Source organism: Buceros rhinoceros, unplaced genomic scaffold (assembly GCF_000710305.1).
Source record: "Buceros rhinoceros silvestris isolate BGI_N320 unplaced genomic scaffold, ASM71030v1 scaffold6321, whole genome shotgun sequence".
Taxonomy (NCBI): domain Eukaryota; kingdom Metazoa; phylum Chordata; class Aves; order Bucerotiformes; family Bucerotidae; genus Buceros; species Buceros rhinoceros.
Window position 1 is genome coordinate 235,711 of NW_010392584.1, and position 12,330 is coordinate 248,040.

General features: G+C 38.4%; 1 protein-coding gene across 1 annotated transcript in view; it reads right to left on the reverse strand.

Moving 5' to 3' along the window:
• TRIM24 (tripartite motif containing 24) overlaps positions 1-11,842 on the reverse strand; it is a gene marked incomplete at its 5' end in the record, with an annotated part of 23,319 nt that extends 11,477 nt beyond the window's left edge. Inside the window, 5 exons of the mRNA XM_010144552.1 lie at positions 1,799-1,978; positions 3,533-3,697; positions 4,343-4,608; positions 8,917-9,034; positions 11,696-11,842. Of these exons, the coding sequence (XP_010142854.1) occupies positions 1,799-1,978; positions 3,533-3,697; positions 4,343-4,608; positions 8,917-9,034; positions 11,696-11,842 (876 nt within the window). The remainder of the gene's footprint in view (positions 1-1,798; positions 1,979-3,532; positions 3,698-4,342; positions 4,609-8,916; positions 9,035-11,695) is intronic.
• Between the last annotated feature and the right edge of the window lie 488 nt (positions 11,843-12,330).

Consider the following 12,330-nt stretch of genomic DNA (forward strand, 5'->3'; position numbering starts at 1 on the left):
CCCAAAAAAAAACCCAAAACCAAGCCCAAAACCGAAAATCCACCCCATGCCTCTGCCATATTGTTTTTTGAAGGTGAAGACCAAAATGTATTTCACCTAACTTTAGGCACCCAAAAAGTGAAGTGGCTACTTTAAAACAAGTCATCTTATATTCTCTAAAAAGAAAAGAAATGGCCAAATCCAGACAGTGCTTTGTTTTAAGATCAGATGATTCTGTAAGAGCAGATTTTTCGCCATCAGCTGCAGAGAAGGTTTATGTCAAACAGGTAGCTTTCACAACTGGAGTAAGAGATGAATTTTTATCTCCACACCTTCTTTTGACATGCTTAAGTTACACACTCTAAAGAAGATAATAAGCAATACACAAACTACCCATTAAACCACTGTTTTTTTTAACAGGACTAGAAGAGCCTCAAAGGTCACTCAATTCCATCTGTCCCACATACCTTCTGGGCAGAGGCCATACATACTGTCCTAAAATGCAAACAGCAAACCAACACTTGTTCTTTCAGTTTTCTGAAATGTTTTTCTCTTCCCAGCCTAGGCCAGACAACTGAACTCTGTTTTAGGGGCTCCCAATTTATCATTCTAACTTTCTGCAAAATTACACGTTCTGGCTTGATAAAGAGAAATGACCATCAGAAATGTAAGGTCTTACGCAATACATAAGATCATGTTTGATAAGAAAATAGGTCACCTTGGTATCAAGTTTTTTTCTCAATTACCCGGACACCTCACAAATCCACTGGTATCAACTGCATTAACCACTGAAATTTCTGTTTAGAAATTTCTGTTAGAATTATCTGAAGTGGATTCAGAAGCCTCTGCTCGATCAGTATATTTACAGTGATCTGGGCCATGTACCTTAATAGCATAAACTGAACCACACAGAAGACTTCATAATACTGTGCACAAAAATCACTGTGCTAAAATGTCTCAATGACTGCAGTTTTAAGATCATGTTGTGTAATTCACCTTCTAAGCCTGACCGGTACTGTGATGTATTCTATGAACCGTATTTAAAAAATAAAACACGTATCTGTGAGTTTATTGGTGAGAACAAAAGACAGGTCAGAGAAACAGGGAGTAACAGCAAGTTATGGCCAAAAAACCATCACATTTCATGTATCTACAAACCTCAGACCTCAAAAATGGGCTTGGCAGTTACTTGAAAGAATAAAGTCAACTAAAACTCAACAGTGTTAACATGGACCTCTGACAAACACATACCAATCAGCAGAAACTATGAAAGAGAAGTTTGAAAGCTTAAGATGATCTTATGATGCTCCTATCACCAGCTCACAGGCATGTTAGAGGATACACGAAGAAAAGAAGTACCAAAAGGAAAGGATATAAGAAATATAACCAGTATACCAAAAATTATTACCTACCAACATAGTCCTTTCAATGAATTCAAAATATATTTTAAAGATGTTAAAAATTTACCAGAAATACCATAAGGAAACCAGAGCTATCTATGGACACTGGTAAACAAAAAGTAAACTAACTAATTTTTGTTATTATCATTATGGGGCGTGGGGGAAAAATATGCAGCATCCAAATAAAACAAGTCCAATTACAATTACAACCTGCAAAGTTATTTTTCTTAGGTATCCTAACAGCTGTCTCCCACAACAGTTCTGAATATTGCCAGGCAATCCTGCATTGTTGTTTTCTCGAACTGTCTCATTTTGACAAACAGAGCAAGAATTTCAGTCTAAAAGGTTTCTACTTTTCATAGACATTAAGATTTACTTCAAGGTAGAATCCATAGGCATTGCTCTTATGTTACACTTACATCAGGAAGAGATGGTAGATTGTAGGAGCTACCCACTGGAGAACTCAGATCTATCACGGGTGGACCGTACGTCTTCCCATCGCATCCGACAGCACTAGTTATTGTGGGGCTGGATGGTGTAGATGATGTGCTGCTTGCAGTTGAAAGGGCCGTTGAAGTCTGTCCGCTACCGATCTGCCACTAATAAGAAAAGATATTAATCCACAATCCAGCATTATTTTTTTTTTAGCAGATTACATCTACTCCATATACTGGTTCTAACTCAGCAGCTAAACAAGCAGCTTAGTTCAGGAAGCTGAATTCAAACATAAAATCCTGATATAGTCTGAAGTTACCTAATTTCAAGAACCAATCTTACATGACAAGGGAAGATGACAAGTAGTTGAAAACCATAAATAGAAGAAATGAAAGTGAACTCTTAAATTCACAGCTATATCTTTATGCTAAGTGTCTATTAATATTTCATGCGGTATTGACAGTGTTGTGGGAGAAGTGTAACAATTTTAGTGAAATAAAAGCATTACAGATCATAGGCTGAATGCACAACTGCTCCAGTGCTTTATTCAGTAAATAGCTGCAGTGTCACTTGGACGCTATCAAGTATTTGATGTTGTACTTCCCATAACGACATAGAGACAATTAAAACATTGAAATGCTGACTGGATCATGTTTAACAACATGATGTGAAGTGCACAATCAAGTCAGACTAAATTTATTTCTCGATTAGATACATGCAGTTTTCAACAACTTTAATGAAATTTCACGGCAACTCCAGGCAAAATTTGACTCTGCTCAATTCCTTTTTAGTCCCTTATTCTATTTATTGGTTTCTAGTTCAGAAAGACGTTATTAGATAATGAAAACGCCTGAAAGAATGACATGCAGACGGGCCAACCTTCAGAAACACAGAATGGAAGTGGCTTAGTTTTTGTTACTACAGGTTCTCTTAGATGCTGTACGGCTTTTTTCAATTTAGTTGTAATTAGTTCTCTGACATCATAAGCGTTGCAGACATGAATGTTATTACTCCACTTCTCAGGTCAGAGATCAGATTGATTTGATTCTTCCCTGCTTACCTCTAATGACATGATGTTCTCTTTCCTTCCACATACCAAACAACTCATGTGTTAATATGCTTTTTATTTTACGCTCAAGATTTGCCTTCCTGAACATCCAGAAAACATGATGGTTTTGCTTCTGCCCCAGTTCCAATTGCTGATTAGCTGGGTATTGATCAGTCTTACTCAGCGAAGGTCCCACAACTGTGGACTTTCTTTTCTCTCCTCATTTGTAAAAGTTCAGATTTGGCATACTCTGGAGAATGGTGGCAGCCATAGCTTTTCAGTCAAGCTTTCACCTGGTTCCTAGTGAAGTCACTAACATCAAGATAAATGGTGGGATTTTCTATTCACTGATCGTAGAGGGCAGCCCACAGCCACATTAAGTTTTGCGTAAGTGGCCAGAAATCACAGTAATGGCAAAGAAGAGAATGAAACACCTACACAGCACACACAGTGGCTCACTCCCTTAATGCTTCAGCTGCTTAGAACTGTCAAAACGAAAGAAACTTGACAGTTACCTCATTAAGAAAACTGGGTATCTTATCGTAGAGAAAAATGCAGTCTCTGATCTAATTGAAAAGCATTCTAGAAACACAATATAGAAGTAAGAAGATATAAAGTGCATTTGATGTTTTACTTCCACACGGCAAGAGAAAAGAGAAAGGAATTCTACCTGTTTTATAGCTTGCTGTGCCAAGAATGCCATTTGCAGTGGGTTGGGCTTTATTGCTTGCCGTGGTAGGTTCTGATTTTGGGGAAATCTCATCTGTTGTGCAGGAAGAGCTGCACCATTGCTCTTGGGGCTATGATTCTGAAAATGAATCAGGCGCGGAGGTGCCTGCATGAAAACAAACAAACAAACAATTCTGTAAGTTAGCTAAATTCTATTCAATATTCCAGAAATTTTCACCAAATGGCCCTTTTAAACTTCTGAAACTCTTAACAAATTAGACTCAAACAAATAGTACCACACCATCTATCTTAATGATCGCACAACATGCTGATTTTCAATGTTAAAAGCACAACCTACTAGATGGGTTTTAATTATTCTGACATAACACATGCAGATACATCACAAGAGCTAGTGAGAGTATTTCTTTCCAACTTTGAAAGTTACGTGGGAGGGTTTTATGCAAAAAAGCCTTGGAAAAACGTTAATGACAGACTCACTTTTTAATCATTTGGCAAAAATACAAAATATGTAGCTCAGCACTATATATGGTTGGATACCATATGGTTATTCTTTTTATGAATAAAAATAGGCTGAATGCTACCACGCATTTTTCCAGACAAGTTTAAAATGCCCATTCAGTTCCGAGTAAAGAAAATGTTCCCTAACCCATTTACACAGCCACGTGCTAAAGATGAATTTATCTGAAGCTATGTACCTAGACTTAATTTCTTTCTCTTTTCTTACCTATCTTTCCTTTCTCCTTCAGTGCCATGGAAAAAACAGTCTTCTCTGGAAATAGTCATAACTTACCTGATGAGAAGCAGGAGGTTGCTGCATGGCTCCTGGCATTCTTGGATTGGGTAAGCTCACTGGACCTGCTTTGCGTTGAGCTTGCTGCCTCTGAGCCATGAGCTGTTGCTGCATGTGCTGGAGTCGGAGCTGAGCTAAGCTTATCTGCGTTGGGAACTTGGACAGCTGATTTGAAGGTAAGCTGCCTGGTGGCTGTAAGTTTGTTTCCATTCCAGGGCTCTTGGGTATATGTGGTGGAGTTTCTTTATCTTCAATCACCAAAGAACCTAGTTTAAACAAAATAAATAAAATAAATACCAAAGTACTGCAGCTAGCAGAAAGCAATTTTTCAAAAATTAGTTCCTTCTATACCATGTGATCACCATTCATTATTGTAATGTAAAGAACATATAAACATGAGACAGAGGACTCCATTTATTTTGTTTGTTTCCCTGAAAAAAAATTGTTGCATTTTATAGCAAACTGTCTTGTGCTGCAGCTTCCTCTATATGGTGGATTCTCTTAGGAAGGTCTCTTGGCCTCTCCAGAAGAGCAAAGGAGAAGTTTCTATGAGAAAGATTATCCTGATTCAACTTACAGAAATTAATGCTGGGTAAGAGATTTTATCTGAAGAGATATATGGTCTGATTACATGAAACTCGCATGTAAACTGCTGGTTACCTCATCCAAGAAATATGAATCCCAGTTAGAATAGAGTTTGATTTGATTCAAGGAATAGCACACTGTTTGTACAGGAAAAGACAAAGACACTTTCTTTGTTTAAAACAGGGTGAAGTAGGGGACATTACAGACTCAGACAGAGAGTTAAAAAATTCCAATGAGGTGTGGAAGGCTGCACACCAGCTTTTCAATACAGCTGGGAGATAGACACCTGGCCCTCCCTAGTCTCCCAAAGATTTAAGGCAGCTTCCCAGGAGTGTTCACCTCATGACACGGGTACACCACACGACAGCTTGACAACCCCTGTTACAGCAGGACTTGAAATTGCTCTCTGACACTTCTCACATCTGTCAGTCTTTGTGGATCATGTGCAGTCTAGCCTGGCTCCTTTTGGTGCAGATTATCTAAAGGAGGAGGAAACTTCCTGCATTTTATATTTCTCTTTTTCACCCCAAGAGCTGAGAAGCTATGCTGGTAGCATCCTTCTAGTCCCCTAACTAGACACAGGCACAGAGGGAGTCTCGGTCAGACAACACACAGCAGTGCACAGCAGGGCAGAAAGCCAACATCAACTACACTATTTTCATATTGTCGATTGGTAATTTTGGTGTTGCATACATTTTAATTATGATTCTACCACACCAGCCACTAGCAAAAATATTAAATCTGCTAAACAAAATGGAAGAAACCTACCAACCTATTGCCTAATAGCCTTATTAAGCCTGTAACAGGTCTAGTCAATGTTTCCCAAAAACAGAGCAGAAAAAAATGCAAATGAATAATACTGCTTCCCATATATGGCTGCATGAAATATTTCACTGCAGTCAAATAGACCTGCTTTATTTTCTTTCTCTAGAAAAGGAATTACCTTGAGAAAGAATGGTATTGACTGCCCTACAATTAACCATCAAACCCAAATTGCACTTTTATTCTGTTCTCTCCAAGTCTAATTACATTTTCAAAAGTCTTTCCAGACTCAACATCTGCAGTATAGCTACTTACCCAAAGGTACCACAGAGAATTATTCCCTTCCATTATTCTATAAAACCATGAGTTATCATACAATTTGTGCAATTAAAACACTTGAAATGTTGGTTTTCTTAAATACATTCTGAAATCTAAGAGAGCTGTCCTGTTAAGCATACAGATGCTATCACACCGTCAGCAATGTGCAGCCTGACTAGAATTTAAGCCATTCCTAAAGTAACTTTTTTCTTTACTCAGAGTTTATTTTATTTTTTCATCAGTGGTTCTTAAATATGGTTTATCTACAGAAATTGAACAGCGTCAAGGTTCCGAATTCTGAAACCAGATAGATAAACATCATCTGATTTTATCTATCACTTAAATACACAAGATGTTACAAGGACTCCTGTTCTGATCTATATAGGTGCCATTTCTACTGTAGCACTTTTCTGAACTTAAGGGAATGTATTTCAGCAGCTCATTAAGTAAACAAATAATAATTAAAAAAGAGCCCCAAAACCAAACACAAGAAAAAACACCCTCTTGACAAACACCATCCCAGTTTTGCAGCAGTTCACAGTTATCACCATACAGCTTTGCCAGTTCACAGTTCATTTCTGGAAACAAGAAATCCACTTTTGATTCCTTTCCCAAAGAAAATTATTTACAAAGAAGGCAAACTTGAAGAGTTTCCCTGCTACCATCCAGTGGCCTGGAGTGTGGGGAAAGAAGCTTCTTCTTCTTAAATCACTGCCATAACACTTTCTTCCTCTGACTTTGTAGCGAAACATACATTTGCACCCCTCTGTATATTTGTAAAGCTGACTGCACTTTCTGAAGAAAGGCAGAAAAGGTCCCACAGGTACCTCACACAGCATTTCTGAACATGACAGAAAAACAAAAATGCCCATCAAGCCAACGGTGAAGAGAGAAAGGAAGCATGACAGCAGTCAAAATCGTGAACAGACTTCTAAGCTTTAATTACTGCTCCTAAGCTGATGAGTTCCCAGGATGCTTATCTCCATTAAACTCAGTCTTCCAGGCAATCACACAAGCAGGATACCTGCAAAACTTCCAGATTCTGGGATACACCAGTACCATAAAACCCTAGCAACTTACAGCTGTAAAAAAAAAAAAAAAAAAAAAAAAAAAAAAAAAAAAAAAAAAAGTGTAAAGATGAGTTTGGAGACTAGATCAAAATCTATTAGGATAATGAAGATGAAGTATATTTGCAACTTTGTTAAAAACATGCTTTCTCCTGAATTCCACCCTACAACTTCATGAAAGACAATCTAAAAGCCAGACAATTGTCAAAAAGTAGTGTTCTCCTCTCTGTTCTTCTATTTTTCTTTGGCATTCTCCCCTCCTCTTCAGCTCAGTTCTCCAAGGCTTATTGTTCAGCATGACAAGGGAGCAAAGAGGGTTCTTAAACACGTTATACTCTTGCTATAGGTTTCAGCTTGGAAAGTGGGATTGAACTAGAAAAAAGGAGTGGAAGATGCAGAATGAGACTGACTGCTGGAATCCTTTCTTAGCACGTGAAGATTATGTTCCTTGTTTCAGAAGCCAGAAGGCATGTGTTTTGCACAGGGAACTGAAAGCTGCTATTTTCACGATCACACACACCATTCAAGCAATGCAAGTTTGTTAATACTTTCCTGTAAGTATTCATAAATAATACTTTTTCCATACAATACACTTTAAATGTTTTCTATAGGTAAGGGAAAAAAAAAAAAAAAAATCTAACAAAGTAAATGTGACAGACAGCCCCTTTAAACAGTTTGGTCCGAGATGGAACATGTTGCTTTGCAAGAAACCGCCGGGCAGTGGGAGTTTTGGAAGCTTTGCAATAAACAATAGATAGCAAGCTTTTTCAGGAGAAGTGGGACAGTGGGAGTAGCGGACTAGTTGCAACCAAGCGGACTCTCCCATGATGAGCTCATAATCACGGGCCTTGTGATCAGATGCCAAGAGATGGGAAAAGGAAAGGCGTTGCCACAACAGTGAGTTTTCCCACATTCTTGAACCTCTGATCGAGGAAGAAGAGTAAAGATGAAGTCAAACAACATCCAAACAGCAAAACGCCAGTAGTGATACTGGGCATGAGCGAAGGTACAGATTATGTAATTGGAAGGTGGAGTTTGGGGCCATCCACACATGCGTACTGGCTGTATGTTATGTGAGGGGCAGCTTTAACCCCTGCTATAAAGGCAGTGCTGTTTGGGCACAGAGACGAGGTAGCTGCATGGCCACAGGAGGAATGAGCGAAGGTACAGATTATGTAATTGGAAGGTGGAGTTTGGGGCCATCCACACATGCGTACTGGCTGTATGTTATGTGAGGGGCAGCTTTAACCCCTGCTATAAAGGCAGTGCTGTTTGGGCACAGAGACGAGGTAGCTGCATGGCACGATGAGGACCACATTGCCTCTGCGGGGATGCCCACAAGGGTCCGTTAACTACCGATGCCTCACCTCTAAAACAATCCATAGTGGGGACGCTGTGGATTTCGGACATCAATTGTTAGCCTAGGGTCGGTATGTATATGAACCAAGGTAACTTCTCCTTTCCCTTTCTCCCCTTAATTCATCATGATGAATTGCTCTTGGACAGAAGGGAACACTTATTCTGCCCTCGAATGCCCACAGGGTGCATCGCTAGTTGTCTTAATCATAGTAGCAGTAATTCTAGTTGTAATACTTTGGAAGCCTAAATTCTAACTGTCTGTGTTTTATGTAACTCCATGTTTAGTCTGTTTTTGGATAAAATAAACTCTGTTACACTTGTGTGTCTGTTTGTGTGCAAGTCTGTGATTTTAGCCACCCCGGGATCCTTCGGACCTACTGGAACAGTGAACCAAGAAATTAATAGCACAGAGGCTATTTATCTTCACAAAAAGTAAGCTACTTTCAAATCAAGACACCAAAGAGTGTGAGAAAACCATCATACCTAGATTGAAAATATTTTGAGCCCAGAAGCTAGGATCACAGTGAAACTGGATGGTATTGTTAGTCACTGGTGACGCATCGCACCTTGCTCGGAGAAGATACCGTAGTCGATATGTAATCTAGAAGAGGAACAAAAGAAGATTTTTTTTCTCTGGGGCCAGAGCCTTGTATCCAAGCACCATAAAAAGCCTCTACAAAACAAACAAATAATCTCAACCCCAAAATCACCAACAAAAAATCCCTGAACAAGCCCCTAGAGAACTGAGGTTAAAGACAGAGAAATTTGTCCGAGCTACAAATAAAACAGGTATACTTAACATCTTTCCCTTATTCCTAAAGTAGTTTTAAAAAGCAATCAACTAAAAGCCTAAAAAAATTAATTCTTCTCTCCTGTGGAAATAAATATCCTTCCACAAACTTGGTCATTACATGCAATGACTTGAACTACTTGCAAATCAAGTACAGAATCACGTAACCATGTTGTTTCCCCACAGCTCCCCCAAACGTAGGGTAGTCCATTCATTTTTCTTTCAAAGAAAAGTATTCCATCCTTTTGGCAACAAGTATCACGACAGGGAGTTTTCCTTTGTAATAAATGAACAGATTTTATAAACTTTGCCTTTGAAAACTCTCAGATTCAAGCATATTTTCAGACTCTCCCAACACCTTGGAAGGATCACACTATGATTACATTCCGCAAGCAGAACACTGTATCAAATGCTCAGTATTTATCCAGTTCCTAGAATGAAAATATTTTCTTGTAGTTGTATCACTAGAAATGTTAACACAAGTACTAATTTTAGAATAACACACAGCAAATACACAAAGTACTTTAAAGAGATCAACACTTATTTTTCTTGAATAATAGATAATTTCCTGGGAAAGTTAAGAGACATACTTGGCAAAATCATCTTACCTCTTTAAAATTATAGTAGTTATCTTTTACATAGGAGTTTTATAATAGCATCCAGTTTTCAAGTTTTTTCCTTCAATGTTAGGCAGATGAGTTTTAGATCAGATACAAAAAATGTTTAGCAAGACTTAAGTTATTTTAACAACCATGGAAAATTTATAAGCGCATTACTATTTTGAATATAGTTTTTCTGTTCTTCTGTTACACATTTCTGTGTAAACTACCAGAATCAAGCATATCACGCTACAGGAATTCTAGTCACAAATACTGGGTGCACACAGTTCTTGTCATAGTTTGCTCCATATATTCCTCCTGTTGTGGACACATACGTATTGTAGATAAACTCATGACTATACTAACAGTGGTAGTTACCAAAGTTTTGTTCATGCTAGAAGACCAGGCTGGGAAACTGATGTTTTCCTGCAAACTGCTGGGTGTGCTGCTTCCCTCAGGTACAGACATTGCCTCCTAGCTGTCACTGCATTTAACTCTGCTGGGCATTCCTCCCGCCTAGTTTCAAGTGGCTGGATATGCTGGAGCAGAAGTCTCACGTGCTCCTCTATGAATGACTGTTCAGGAACAGATTTTCCAGATGTCCACAGACAAATTAGCTACTCAACTGCCAAATAACACCAACTTTCAGCAGAATAAAGCTCAGCTTTTCTTTTGAAAAATATTTCTCATTTGCTCAGGCTTTATAGGCTAGATGGTCTTTTTCTTCAACTGCATAATGTTTATAAGATTAAGCCGTCTGCAGCATAACTTGTTTTCCTACATAGCAGGTGTCTTTGTGGCATCATTAAGCAATTACAAACAACATGACTCAGTTTGATGTCCTTTTTCTCTCTTCAGTTAAAAAATATGACTTGCTAAGGTAGTATAAGGCAGGCCAAATGGATTTAACTATTTGAAGTAAGTTCATAAAACCAAGTAATATTCTACTATCTGCTATAGCCTGCAGCATTTTAATGGGCAAAAAACCCCCTCCAAAAACAAACAAACAAAAAACCCCCAAACCCATAAAACAACAACACCAAAAAACAAACAATCCCACAGTACCTCCCAGGAGGTTCTCAGCTAAGAAATGAGGAAATAAAGAAAACACTCTGTGATCCAGTTATAGGAATTGGAAAAAAGGAATCTAGCCTCTTTTCACAACATTGCCACAGGTTTCTGTCATCAGGCTAATACAATCTAGTAACCCTTGGACAAATCATGGTCAGCTTTTGGTTTGGTTTTTTATTTCAGGTCTTTTAAGATTTCTGTTCATCATGAGAAGTCAGCTTAGTGAGACCGCATGTCCTCAGATCTTAATTAAATGTCTTCATAGCATTGAAACATTTAGCTTCATAACTGCTTGTATGGACAAGCAAAAGCCTCAGCTTCATTTCCATTAATTTTTGAAGACTGTAATGCAAGATGAGTCAGACAGAACATAGCGATACATTATTTTTTACATTAAAATGCTGGATATCAGACTACAGCATATAAATACCATGTTTCTCCAAACTCAGAAGCCGTAACAGGTACTGAAAAGGACCTCAATTATGATGTAGGACACATAACATTTTTCCCAGTGTTTCATGGCTTCATGGTTTTCACCCCAGAGAAAAGGAGTTGTTCCTGCTTCTGCAGATCTACAAGATTTCTACGTAGTGTAGCAGGAGAGAATCATGACTGGAGAGCTAAATTATTAGAAAAATTCTGTATTTAAGAGAAAACCATGAAAAAATATATACAAATATTCCAATTAGTAGAAAGTCATTAAGAAGTCTAATTCCCTAGCATTATTCACAAGCGTAAGTGTACATATCTGCCTTTACTGTAGTCTTTAAGTAAATGGAGAGAACTATCTTCCTAACCTTACCAAGCGTTTACTGTACAGTAGAGCTGTGCTGCTCCCACTGGAAACTGCCCATTTGGAAAAATTCATGACGTGTTCCAGCTGTTTAGAGAGACCTGCCACTTCCTGTTGTTGATGCAGAAGTTTCATCCGATGCTCTTTTGCCAGAGTCTGCAGGTAGAAAAGCACTTCCAGTCAAAGGGCTCAATTTACAGTTAACAGGCATTAGCTTTCATATTTGTAATTCACCATGATCAAGCGGTTTCACTAAGCTCTTTTAAAGAGCACCCTTGCCCCCTGCCTGCAGCTATTAAACAGAAAAGTCAGTATACATTTATTCAAGATATCAGGACTTTCTGTGCAGATTCACATTTTCTCTCACAACTGATCTTCGTATATCTGTGCGCCTCTCTATACACACACACACTTTTTAAAAACAGAATTGGAGACAATATTTGGATTGCTGAATTTACGAAAAATTCTGGTGGAAAGACTTTTCATGCATGATACATAGAATTATGACTTGCAAAAGCATGGAGAAAGAAACTGAGCTCAGAGAAGACTTGATTTGTGAAGCAGGGAATGCAGATAATAATTACAAACAAAAGAACTACAATTCCCCAACCCCAAACTCTTCTCTTCCTTGCCCCACCCGCCCA